The following is a 13,385-nucleotide window of genomic DNA, read 5'->3' as shown; positions in this document are numbered from 1 at the left end:
GAGTTGAAGGTAACTTCTGACAATTGGTTCGGTGCGGCTAAACAGCGCACAACAAGATGTCTCAATGTAAACACAAGATACCGTGAATACAAGCTGTGAATTGCATACTGCGGAACTGTCTATCTACACCAGCCAGTTCCTCCGTATATATAGACCTCGTGCCAAGCCCTGATCATAGTGATCATTCCGCTCGTTCCCAATGATCACAATGATCGCTATGATCCTCCGTGGCTCCCTATTGGTTGTGTTGCCGCGATCACTGTGTCTTCCCAGTCTGCTGTCTATAATCGCGTATCCTTATCCTGATTGGTCCTGTTAGCGATTGGCTGTGCGTCTTGTGCCCCGCACACGGTCCGTCCTGCCTGTTTGGCTTAACTGTGACATGCGGCCACAGGCCTAAGAGTATGAGTAAGGAAGCGGGGCTCTCAGAGGACTCAGGGGTTCAGGGGTTATATATATAAGCGGTCTGCTTCGGACATTCTATTTTAGACAAGACATCGACTTTTATTTCTTTATATTTTGTGCTCTGCACGCGTGCAGGCAATCCTGGCCCTCTAATCAAGCCAACCCGGTGCTTATTATGTGGCCTGCGAGCCTATAGTGTCTTTTATCTGTCCTGAGTGAAGTGCGGCCTGCGAGCGAGTCACTGTTATGCAGGCGTGTCTATTTAGGGACCTGTTGAGAGTATATTTGTGGTGTTGTGGTTAATTTATATGTTTTCTTACTATTTTACTATTTAGCCGCACTAAATTAATTATTAAAAGTTACCTTTAATTAGTATCCCTTTTAGAGGTTCTATATAGGGGTTCGTTACACGTTATATACTTACTTTAACTCTATTATAAATAAGTTAAAGGTATTAAATTAATACTATAGCCGGAAACGTTAATACTTAAGTAAAGATATCTACTTAATTTACTATCGACTAGCTTCTCGCTTATATTTAAAAGCTTAAAGATAAGTCACGTTTTTCCTACGAAACTCTTACGTAAGAAAACACTATACTTTACTAAGAAATTAGTACCTTACGTAGGGAAAAAAAGCGTACTAAACTCGAGGTACCTAATCGCTATAAAAGTATAAAAGAAAAGCTAGGAAGATTCTTAATCTAACTTAAAGTTTACTTTCGGTATTACCCTTTTTATAACGAACCTCTATACAAAACCTTTAAAAGGGATACTGGTTAAAGGTAATTTCTAATAATTAGTTCAGTGCAGCTAAATAGTGCATAATAAAATGTCTCGATATAAATATAAGATACCGTAAATATAACTGTAAATTGTATACTGCGGAACTGTTTATCTATACTAGCTAGTTCCTCCGTATATATAGACTTCTTTTCCTAGCCGTAATTCCTTTGATTAGTGTCCCGAGTATACTAATTACTTACGCTTAGCCTAATCAGTGTCCTAATTACACTAATTACACCGGCTTAGCCTACTCAGTTAGATTAGTGCTCTAATCGTACTAATTACTGTCCCTCCCTGTAATTGGCTCTCCTAGATGTTTTCCCGATTGGCCCCTGCTCCCGTGGTTCCACAACCAATCGTTACTCTCGTCCATACCCTAGGGTTGTGACATCTAATTATTATAAAAATATATATTTAATAAAAATTTATAAAATAAATTTTATATTTCGTTTAAAAGCCTAATTTATTGATTAATAAGTTAAATATTTTTAAATAATATAAATAAATTTAGAAAGTATTACAGCAATTATAAAAATATGGTTTAAAAAAGTACGTATAAAAATAATAACAGGTACTAAGCTTTAGCTATAATAACTATAAAGAAAGGAGTTTTACAGTTGAATCAAAAGTAAAAAGCTATATTTGGATACCTTTTCTAGTGGAAAAAGAGTTAAATTATAAAATTCTAGAAAAATTAACGTGGGTTTTAAGCCCCTGATGGGGGTGGTGGTGGCTGGTGCCACACATCAAAAAGTGGAAACGGAACTCCCGTTTGCAGCTCACAGTGGTCGCGTTCTGACGCGCTTCCCAGCAATCGCGACGCGCCGTGGTGGGGCACTTAAACATAGGTAGGTATTATGCCGCCATACCCTGTGCTCTTCCTCGACAACACCACACCACCTCTCCACCCATTGACCCATTTTGAACTTCTTGTCGAGCAGTTATCGGGTTATGCTTTGGAGTTCAGCATTTCACTTATAATTCTTAGGCCGAATTCGTCCTTTATTTGGCAATATACTTCGCCATGTCTTCCTCTCCCGCCCTCTCAAGGCGAAGTGGCAGCGCGACACCCCTCGCCAGCCCTACCACCACGCGTATTCGCACCCATAACAGATTCCTCAACTATGGAGGCGACAGCAGTACCAGTGAAGGAGAAGACGACGCGGAAATTTTACGACCAAGGGGCAAACTGGCCGCGAGAATGCTGGGCGGAAACACAGAACCCACAGCCGATTCAGAATCTGAGAAGGACAGCCCAAAACCCTCTTCACCCAAGAAGACTGCTGCGACAAAAGAAGCCGAGGATGACGACGAAGATGAATACGAGATCATCGCCCCGCGGCCTAGAAAGTTGAAGGCACGTCGCCAACGGAGCGCAACACCAGAACAAGAGCCAACAGCAACAGCGCCACGATCCCCGTCACCAGAACAGAACCATAGTCCAGCGCCACAAGAACTTTTTGTATCGCCTTCGAAACCCTCTGGAGAAGCTGGCAGTTATGATGAGGACCTCCCTAGCCCCTCTCGTCTGGCCAAGAATGCGAAATTCGAGGCACTGGTTGCCAAGAAGAGGGCGGAAAGACTTGCTCGGGAAGCAGAGGAGGCTCGCAAGAAGGCCGAAAGGAATGCCATTATGGATGATGAGGATCCCGAGGACTTTACGGACGACGAGGGTGGCCACAAGCTCACACAAGAGGGTGCCAAATCACGGCCCTCCGCTCGCAAGGCTAGCAAGAAGGCATTGGAGGAGATGAACAGAGAAACGCAGCGGATGACCAGAGCCTTGCAACTTGCGCACGAGGCCAAGATTAAGAAGAGGATTACCAAATCCACCCTGTTCGAGAGGTTCAACTTCAAGCCTGCCGGCGCTGCTGCTTCAACAGAACCACCAAAGGAGAAGGCTGCGCCAGTCAGCTCTAGCCGGGCGGGTACCCCAGCTTCAGTTCAGCAGAGTGATGCTGAACGCAAGGAGGACAACACACCTCCTAGCTCACCTCCCGAGGGCGAGAAGGAGAAGGCGACTCCAGCACCACAGACGATACTCCAGGACAACAGTGACGTTGAGCTCCCCACGGTCGGAGAGATGGCCGCCTCAGCAGCTGCTGCCCCCAAGAAACTCGACAAGGGCAAAGGCAAAGTCACTGCCGCCGAGTTTGAGGCCGAAGACAAGGCCAAAGAGCAGCACCAGATGCCCCGCGTAAAGCGTAATCTCCGCGTCAAGTTTCCGCAGTTCTCTGTCCGAGCCAACACAGTAACTGCTTCTCTCGACGATGAGGACGACGACCTCCAAGTCCAAATGCCCTCCAAGATTGATCAGATTCTCTCTCGCGTCAACCCCAACCAAAACAAGGAGCCCAAAGCTCTTCTCAACCTCCGCCGTCTGGCTCAACTGGATGACCCGGACAAGAAGGCGGGACCGGTACCAACCAAGCAAAAGTTTCAGCAGCATCAGAAACCTGCCATGACGGTGGGCGAGCTGCAGATGACTCTGATGCAGCGGGCCAAAGCGCAGGCCAAGCTTGAGCGGGAAAGGCACCTTGAGTCTCTCCGGGCCAAGGGTATCGTTGTCATGACTGCTGAGGAGAGAGAAAAGGAAGAGCAAGAAGTTGAGGACATTGTCGCCAAGGCGAGGAGAGAGGCTGAGGAGATCATGGCCAAGGAAAGGGCGGATGCCAAGGAGGAGAGGAGAAAGAAGCGGTTGGAGAATGGGGAGGATCCACTTGATTGGGATGACAGTGATTATGATGGAGAGAGCTGGATTGGTGAGGGTGAGGAGGAGGCGGAGATTGAGCTCTCTGGTAGTGAGGAGGAAAATGAGGACGAGGAGGAGGAGATGGAGGATGGTGGTGTTTTAATCGACGATGCTGCTGAGGAATCTACCGATGAGGAGACGGAGGAGGTTGACGCGCCCAACTCAGATGACGAGGATGGTCTTCCTACAGCCAGCTCCAAGCAGGCCCGTCGCAGGGCGTGGAAACAGACTGCTGTTCTGTCTGATGACGAGGACGAGGCCGATGAGGGTGTTGTCAAGGCTACGCCTAATCCTAAGAAGATTCTAGCCAAGTCACCCTCTGTCCGCCAACATACCTCCCCCAGCGTCCCGACCTCAGTTTTGCGCTCAGCCACCAAGACGTTCATTCCTGGTCTTCCCGTTGCTGGCCCTGCCGGTCTGGGTTTGACCCAGATCTTCCAGGGCACCATGGACGACAGTCAGATAGGCTCGGCTCCTCCTGATTCTCCCTCCCAACCCAGGCCTACGTTTGATATGGGCGCCTTCCCCGATTCGCAGTTCTCACAATCTGTTCAGGAACCAGCGGACGGTGTCGTCTTGAACAGCCAGCCAGCCCCTGGTGAGCAAGACGCAGAGACACAGGGCATCCAAATCCAGTTCTCGCAGTCTCAGGTCCACGGCTTTGACTCGTTCTTGCGGGATGAGACGTTTGAAGCTACCCAGGTATCAGAGCTGATCGAACCAACTCAAGACTCTGGCTTCAAGAATTTTACTCCTCTTCAGCGGAGCTTTATTGAGGAGCCTGCCTCTACGGTGGAGACCCTTCCCGCGAACCAAAACAGTCAAGCCGACTCTCCCTTGGTACGGCGCACTGGTAAGCTTCGCCGGAGAGCTGAAGTTGCTGCTTCTGAAAACGAGGATCAAGATGAGATTATGAAGGACGACATCGAGACCGACGCTGCTTCTTCTGCCAACAATGCATTTTTTGCCATGAAGGAGGCTGCCCGTAAAGAAAAGGAGCGCAAGAGGAAGGAAGCATTTGACAAGAAGAAGAGCAAGGCCCGTGAGATGGTGGAGGAGCAAGCCGAGGAGTCCGAGGATGAGTATGCTGGTTTGGGTGGTGCGGATGGCGAAGACACTGACGACGAGGACGCAAAGTCTGTGCAAGAGATGATTGATGATGAGACGGCTGACAAGGCGGAGGATGAGCGCAAGTTGGCTTCTTTCTATGCGTATGTTTCTTCTCATGGCTTTGGGTCAATTTGGTACTAACTTGTATTCAGTGACCGTGAACGTGCTGCGGACGAGAAGCAAGTCAATAAGCTTTTCCACGACATCACTACTGGTCTCCTGCGCCGCAAGCGCGCTGGCAACTGGGATGAGCTCGATGATGAAGATGACGGCGGGGAGGCCCTCCGTCGTATGAAGCGCCGCCAATTCGCCAAGATGCAGCGTGCACTCTTTGCCGATGAACGTATCAGCAAGGTCGCCGAGAACCCACGTAACCAAGCCTTCCTCAAAACCATCGAGGACCGTGGTTCAGACGACGAAATGGACTTCATCTGGGCGCCTCCTCCTCCTGCTCCAGGTCTTGACTCTCAGAACTCTGCAACTGGCGACTCCTCTAATGAAGCAGTCACCATCCCCGACAGTCAACCCCAAGAGCAGCAGCAGCAGCAGCAATCTACCAACCCAAGACGCACAAAGCCAGGCCTCACCAACAAGAAGAAGCCCTCCAACATCGGCGAGATTAGGGAGTCTCTCTCCAACCTTCTCGAGGACGGGCCTGGCTACAAATCTTCCTCCGTCATCCCCGCCACGATTCTCGACTCTGACTCGGAGGGTGAAGGCCCCCATCCCTCATCGGCCTCCTCCAACAAAGAGAACAGCAAGCCTCAAATCGTGGACCGCATCTCCCTCAAGCGCACATCATCCAATACCTCTTCCTCCACCCGGCTCGCGTTCGCTGGTTCATCTGATCGGTCGTCCTCGTTCAAGATCCCACCCCTTCTCCGCCGTGCCACTACCAATTCGTCTACTCTATCTGCCTCGTCAGCGGGCATGTCTTCTACCGGTGTCACCACATCCAACCTGCAGCAAGTCAGGGCTGAAGACGGCGGTATCAAGATCAAGCAGACTGCCTCCAAGAAGTCGGGTGTTGGTTACCTCGCCAGAGGCAACGAGAGGTTGTCGGCACTGGCGGAGAAGGAGAAGAGGAGGGAGGACAAGAAGTTCAAGGGGGCCATGGTGGGGGAGAGGAAGAAGGCTTTGGGAGGGATGTTTGGGGGCGGGAGGTTTGAGTAATTCTTTTTGCAGACTGCAGTGTTTTTTGACATTTTGAAGGGGTTATCAGGCGTTTGATAGGGATAGGGTTGAGATACGGATATGTCTGGGATATTTGTACTGGATATGGTTTTGTGTAGGGGGGTTAATAGGGTCATGATGGGTGGGACATACTTGGGTCAAAAAGGGAGAAGGTCCATGGCGTTTGTGTTTTGCTGCAAGGGGTATATATATGTGAGAATCGGCTTTCAGAATTCAGAATTGTGATAAAAGCAAGGTCGTATCGAAATAGTAGCTGTGTTTCCAATTGATTATCTAGTGTCTACATCGCAGCAAATAAAAATCAACAGCAACTGTTCAAACGGCAGCACCAAAACGCCGTCACCTTCTATTCAGCAATCAAACAACCCATAAAAAGAAAGAGAATGTAACGACGGGGAAAAAAGGAGGGGGTGAGAAGTCAAAGTCTTCCAATATTGGCTAGTTTTCGAAAACTAAGAAGTCTTGCAGTCACCTCTTGAGTGATTTGCCCCTTTAGGAGCTGAAAAAGTCGTTCTACAGTGTTCGAAAGATTTGAGCGCCTTTGGGAATTGAGAAAGCTTCGGTGGCTCTGAATTTGCTGCGAGGTTGAGAACTGTCGAGATGCCCAGAGCATCTAGGGGATGATGAAGACTTGGGAGTTTCGGAAACTGTGGTCGTTCTAGCCTTTTCATAGGTTGTCTGGAGGGGGGCTTCCTCGAACTGCCCAGCGAGAGATATTTCCCACTGTTCCCTCGGGCTTCTCACATTGGACGATCAAATGTTGTTCCTCGTCAGATTTTGGGCACTTTCTTCGTGCACAGTTGCCGCCTCCGCCAAGCCTAAGGCGCCCTTAGTAAAGGCGTCTGGGTACTTTGGAATAACGCGTTTCCATAGCTCGTCCTCTGTGTTATCGACATCGCCTTCTTCCAAATCTTTGATATCCTCCTCCTCTGAATCTTCGGCATCATCCTTCCTTCTCCAACTTTTTGACATCTTCCTCCTTGGGCACGTCAATTTTTTTGATTGGTATCCACTGCTTCTTTTATGTCGATGACACCCCTGGACAGCTCCTGGCGGATTGCTTCAAAACATTCATTCAGCTCCCCAGCACACTCTTCGTGAGTTATGCCAGTGGTTTCCCATTCCACGCCCCCGTTGGTATCGTTGATAATGTACGACAGCATTCCCTTCACTTCCTGCCAATAGAGCGCCATAAAGGTGGCATAGAAATTGTCCCAGTATTCTCCTGGCTCCTTTGTGATGCGCCATCTCTTATACTATCCTCACAAGGCAGGTTTTGACAAATGCCGTTGTCAATTGTTCGGGAGTCTGAAAGGTACGTTGCTTTTGTCAATTGTGTTGGACTACAGAGTTAGTTGACAATGACAAACTCGAGGCATGCTTTCTGTTTGCATGCCATATTCTTCTCTGTTTCGACCACCTGTTTCCACATAGGCTTACGCCCCGCCGTCCATGTTTGGCATCGTCATAATCAGCCCTGGAACGGTTGCGTCTATGGTTGCCAGGGGAAAGGCGGGCCAATCTACGTACCTAGTCAGCAAGCAACAACTATTCTTGTGTTTTGATATTGCCTCACATCAACGGGCTGCGTTCAGTCAGCCACACCATTATGATTGGTAATTTTCGGTGAGGTAGAACCCCTATAGTTCTGAAGACATTGACTACATGTTGGTACTTTCTTGGAATATCTTCGTGGGTTGCACTGCTCTGATTTGGGGGCAGGGCGAGAAATGTAGGTCTTCTGTGCCACTGGCTTCATATATCCAAAACCTACTGTGTCGCCGACGGCCGCCCCTGCTCACTCACAATCAGTTTCATAGTCTACCCATTGGTCTGATATACTTAGGTGAATTCATAGGAGAATAGTGGATAATATCACAAAACATCAACTTCGACACACACACAAGACTCAAAAAGGTTGTACAGAAATATCCCATTCACCCGATGTCTAGTATACACCCTCCCCTCTCTTAATCTCGAGATGCCAAGATGCCTATATGCTACAAGACCACCAAGTTTTACATCCCGCCTCTTCCTCCCTTTCTCCTAGACTATGTAAAAACATGTTATCAACAAAGGAAAAAACACATGTTATTAAGTAGGTCGTCCAAACAAGAGAACTACAAAGGTATGGTGTCGCCCCCCTCTTCTCCCTCCTCCCCCTCCTCCTCCTCTTCTTAAATTCCCAGAGCTGGTTGCCTGTTTCATCGTTTCCGTTCCCCTTCTCTTCTTCTTCTTCTTCCATATCGTAGCATCGTGATTTCCCACTCTTAGCGCCCCTCTTCTCCATGAAGAGCCCGATGAATGCGTATAAAATACCGCGCCGACCACCCAAGAAAGAGAAAGAGAAAAAAAACCAGACCATATTTTGGTGAAAAAACCAACCCGGCCAGCAATGCACCAAGAACCCTTGCAGTACATAATCTCTAAACATGTAATGTGTTGTGGTGTGTTGAACCCGTTGTGCCGAGTCCGCCCATCGTACATAAATCGTCATGTCCCTCGGAAAAGAAAAAGAAGCGGTCATGAAGCCAGGTCCCTCAGAGCCGATGCTTTTGCAGCCAAAAAAAAAAGAAGTGACTCCTAGCGCATCCACGACTTCGACCGTCTTCCCGTAAGAAACTTGTCTTTCAAAACCAAGAACTCCAGAAATGTAATGTGTTCCCAGCAATGAGGTTCCGCCAGATAATGCACATGTGAGCAAATCAAACGCCTATTCCTCGCTCCGGTACGCCCCCAAAGTCAAGTAGGTATAGATGACACCCTTCCATGCGAAAGGAACCCAAATGATGGTGCTACGCCGCTCCCCTAATCGGTGCTGAACTATCCGCAGCTACCGTGATGCTTTTTTCCCGGTAAAGCCAGAAAACTCCGATGAATGAGTCTTGTCGATCTTTTTTTGTTTTGGATGATTTTGTGATTTCTTGTTGTTTGAGTGTACAAGGAAAATTGACGTTTGTCGTTAAACGAGTGGCCGCGCAAGGCGTAGTTGTTAAATAAAAAAAGTGGCGATAAGAATGTCGCCCGATTGCCGAACGCTTGAGCGAAGCAACTGATATCCCCAACAATACGCGTACATGCTCCGTAGTAGCGGAGTCCAAATGGTTCCGATATCCCATCCATCATCGATCGGATATCCAGCTCTGCCTAGCTGACCAATTCTGTTATTGTTTACACACACATATGCTCCTGGCCATGCCACGTCAAGGTGGCGCCGTATCCAGCTGGTGAGCGATATAGAGACAGAGAGCTTAAATTGATGGCTCCAAGATCGGTGAGAATTTCAAGTACTTTCACACGTCGGTCATCTCTGTGTCGTCGTCATCGATCAGCTCCTCGATGGAGGGTCCGACTTGGGGGCCCCAGTTGCCTTCATAAACAGTGGCGCCCCCGCTGCGGCGGCTCTCTACCCAGGAGACGGGCTCCGAAGCAAGGATCTGCTGGGCAGTAGGGCGACTGTTGGGTTCTGGCTGGATCATCCAAGCGACAATCTTGTCAAGAGAATGAGGGTCTTCGCTGTCCATCATGAACGAGGGAGGCTCCGACAACTCAGTCCGCTTTGTTGGACTGAAAAGGTTCTTGGGGTCGTGGGTCATGCCTTCAAAGGCGAAGTTGGGGTCTCGTTGATCCTCCTGAACAGGTGACAGATGCTCAATCGGCACGCCGTTTGCGTCCCGAATGACAGAGCCAGCTTCAGGGGATGTAAGACTGGGAACAGCAGACAGGTCGGCAATGCGAAGAGCCTGCCATGTTGGGCCGTTGTCGGGAAGGAATACATTGCATGCGATCTCCAGAATGATGAGACCGAGCGCAAAGATGTCGGCAGGCTGCTCATATCGACCACGAAGAATTTCTGGGCCGATGTACTCGCGATCGCCCTCGCCTTCGATTCCCGGCGGGGCAGGGCTCGTTGTGGCCATGCCAAAGTCGGCAATCTTGAGATAGCCGTCAAACGTGACCAGGATGTTGGCAGGCTTGATGTCGAGGTGAATGAACCCGGCCTCATGAATAGCGGCCAAACCCTACACCAAAGTTAGTGACCTACAGACGACTAGCATAAAAAGGATGCAGTTCTCTTACCTGAGCTATCTCCAGCAAGATCTTCCAGATGCGGAAATCATCCAATCGGCCAGTCTGACCAATGTCCTTGAGGAAGATATCCAAACTGCCCTCGGTACAGTACTCGGTTTGAATATACAAATAGTTGTTCCACTCCCAACTGTCAATGTACTGAACAACCTTGGTCGAGTGGTTCAGAGATCTCAAGATATGCACCTCTTGATACTTCCTCTCCCTCTCCCTGCCACCACTGATGGGAACACGGAGCTTCTTGACGGCAAAGACTTTGCCAGACTCGGGGCTCGAAGGTGTCTGTGGGGTTGTAGAGATGCCCATTGTCATGAACGACGACGCGGGAGAGGCAAGCTTGGTAACCCGATACACCGTCGAGAACTCGCCACTACCGATGACCTCGGATTTGACAAACCGGCTGACCAGAGACTCGTCAACGTCACCCGGACCACGCCCGTTGCGAGGGGTGATGCTCATGCGACGGTCAGGAGCCCCGCCGAAGAGTGAAGACCGCTCGTGAGTAGAGGGGGTGGCAGGAGGCCCGGTTGATTTCCCTCCGGGAGGCGGCATGGAATTTTTCAACGAGTCGCCGGGGGTGCGAGGTGAAGCTTTTTTCGACCCGAGAGGGCTCCCTGAGGCATCCTGGTTGGGGACGAGATACTCGTTGGACGATGACTTGCTGCCTGTTGCGAAGAATACGGGCGTCGTCTTGTTTCTCGGAGCGGGCGTCGCGAATAAACTGGCAGGGGTATGGCTTTCGTTGATAACCGGAGCACTGTTGCTGACGGATACAAACGGCGAGGCACTCGAGTAAGGGGTGGAAGGTCGAAAGATGGGCTCAGTGACCTGGTGACCATTGTCCTGATCCTGACGAGCACACAGGGGAGTGGTGCTCTCAGAAGCACCCGAAGGGATGAACGATGGCGCACCAGGGGGAGTGAAGGAGGGAGTGGTGCTCTCAGGCGCTCCGGGTGGGGTGAAGGATGGGGTGGTGGACTGCGCTGGTGTTCTTGCTGAGCTCAAACTGAAGGGAACTGCAGGCGTCGCGAAGCTCGCAAAGCCGGGGGTCCCCAAAGGCGTCCGGACGCTCGCCCCGGAGGATGTGACATTCTTGAAGATATTCTTCGTCGGGGTGGGCGGGGGGAAATCGTCTTGGGATCCAGCGAGGTCATCCCCATCCAGGCTCAACAAGCTCGACTTCCTCATATGCCCCGCACGGACCTGCTGGAAGAACAAATTGCCACTGGTAGGGGGAGCGTTGGTGGAAGCGCCAAACGGCGTCGTAGGGCTGCCAACCGACTTTCGCGATTGCCGTCGACCAGCGCTGAGGTTGGGTGGATACGTAGCGGAGCTGTACTGCTTCTTGCAGGGAGTATCTGGCATTATGTTGACCTTCGCTCCGAGGTGCTTTGGTGGGCCAAGTTCGGGGTTGCGATTCATCTTGGACACCAAACCTGTCGACATGAAGGCGGCTTGGAACGGCTTGGCATGCTTGTAGTTGGGGGTCGCAACATCTCCTGAATCCTTTGTGGGTGGTCGCGCACCAGGTGGAAGCGATTTTGAGAAGTTGAGAGGAACGCGAGCCTTCTCGCCAAACTGGACAGGAGCATGGGTCGGAGATTCGTCTGGCAGACTCGAGTTCGAAGAAGACTGGGTCAACGAGCGCGAGAGAGGATGAGGTTGGAACTGCTCCCGAGCCTTGTGCGCCAAGAAATGCGCCGAGGCAGGTGGGAGAGGACCTTGGTGAGTGAAGGGGCTCTCGGTCACAATAGGCACATACTGGTCCAGAGATAGCCTAGGTCTGCTACGAGCCGCCATCGACGACCCGGCGTCGAGCGTCATCTGTGCCTTTTCTCCGGCGCGCCGGCCCCAGGATGATCGAGTATCTCCGTGGCGCTGTTGCAGGGTACTTCTTCGGAGCGAATTCGACCGATTCTGCAGCGATGACGGGGTGGGCGAGGCCAATGGATCTGGGGCAGGCGACACGTTCGAGCCGGTCAATTCGTACTCGAGATTGGCGTCCTCGTGAATGTCGAAGCCCGGCTGTTGTTGCGACTCGCGCGCGGTCGGGGTTTGGTCGAAGATGGTGGGCTCGTTGTTCATGCTCGAGATGCCGTGTAGACTGCGGCGCTTTGCGACTGGACTCCCAAATGCCGTCTGGCCCAGACTCATGGTCGCGTCGCTCCGTTTGAGCGGGCTTACTGAGATGGCAGGAAAAGAGACTTTGTCGGATCCCGAGATGTCGAGGTGCACCGAGTGACGCGTGGGTTTCTCGAGATTGCGACGCGACGTGGGGCTCAGCGCAAGCGCAAACTCCCTGAAGCTCTTGTTTTCTTGGCCGCGGGTGTCTGGCGCCGAGAAAGAGGTGGGAAGCAGGTTGAGGGAGTCGCCAGAGGGGGCAAAAACGCGCTTGAGAGGGCTCTTTGGTGAGCCTCGAGATCTGGAGAGGGGCCGAGTCACCGGCTTCGACCTCGTGGAGCGCACCGAGAGCTTGATGTTTGGTTTGTTGACAAAAGGGTTACCCGCAATACCGTGCTGGGGTGCGGAAAAAGAAGTGGGTGAGGAAGGCCCCGCCAGAGCGGCTGGTGTCGCAGGGATTGGGGTGGAAGCTGGATGCTCGAGATGCGCCGACCTGGATGGAGCTGCTGGTGTGGGAGTGGGAGAAGGAGAGACAGCGCCAGAGAGTCGGAATTTTGATGGTGATCTGGAAAGCGACCTGCGGAGTGATCGAACTGCGGAGCTGACGTCGTGGTGGACATGTGTGGGAGAGGGCAGAGTGAGTGCCCCCCCGCAATCGTTGGTGAACGACATCACCGGCCCTTGGTGTGTGCCTCGCTGCCTTTTTTGTAGCTACCCCCAAGAGCTAGGTCCGCAATTCCAACACAGCTTTGTTTTTAAAAACCCCCACAAACAAATTTGATACTATTTTATTTTCCTCCAACGTACTGTAGAAGTTGGGCAAGAGACCAGACGCTGCGGCGACGGGACAGGGACGGAGTGGGTGGTGAAGACGGGAGGCTTTGGCAAAAATCAAAGACGTCGAGATGGTCGGGATACAGCTGAGATGC

General features: G+C 51.0%; 2 protein-coding genes across 2 annotated transcripts; one reads left to right on the top strand and one right to left on the bottom strand.

The window, feature by feature from the left end:
- Positions 1-2,214: 2,214 nt before the first annotated feature.
- On the top strand, positions 2,215-6,225 carry PODANS_2_12800 (uncharacterized protein; the record flags this gene model as incomplete). Its single annotated transcript, XM_001912063.1, has 2 exons — positions 2,215-5,153; positions 5,205-6,225. The coding sequence occupies 2 exons, from the start codon at positions 2,215-2,217 to the stop codon at positions 6,223-6,225; spliced, it is 3,960 nt and encodes a 1,319-aa protein (XP_001912098.1).
- Positions 6,226-9,539: 3,314 nt separating this feature from the next.
- Positions 9,540-13,128, bottom strand: PODANS_2_12790 (uncharacterized protein; the record flags this gene model as incomplete). Its single annotated transcript, XM_001912062.1, has 2 exons — positions 9,540-10,247; positions 10,327-13,128. The coding sequence occupies 2 exons, from the start codon at positions 13,126-13,128 to the stop codon at positions 9,540-9,542; spliced, it is 3,510 nt and encodes a 1,169-aa protein (XP_001912097.1).
- Between the last annotated feature and the right edge of the window lie 257 nt (positions 13,129-13,385).

This window comes from Podospora anserina, chromosome 2 (assembly GCF_000226545.1).
Source record: "Podospora anserina S mat+ genomic DNA chromosome 2, supercontig 2".
NCBI classification, from domain to species: Eukaryota; Fungi; Ascomycota; class Sordariomycetes; order Sordariales; family Podosporaceae; genus Podospora; species Podospora anserina.
The sequence above is the reverse complement of the archived record's forward strand: the minus strand, read 5'-3'. Positions and strand labels throughout refer to the sequence as shown.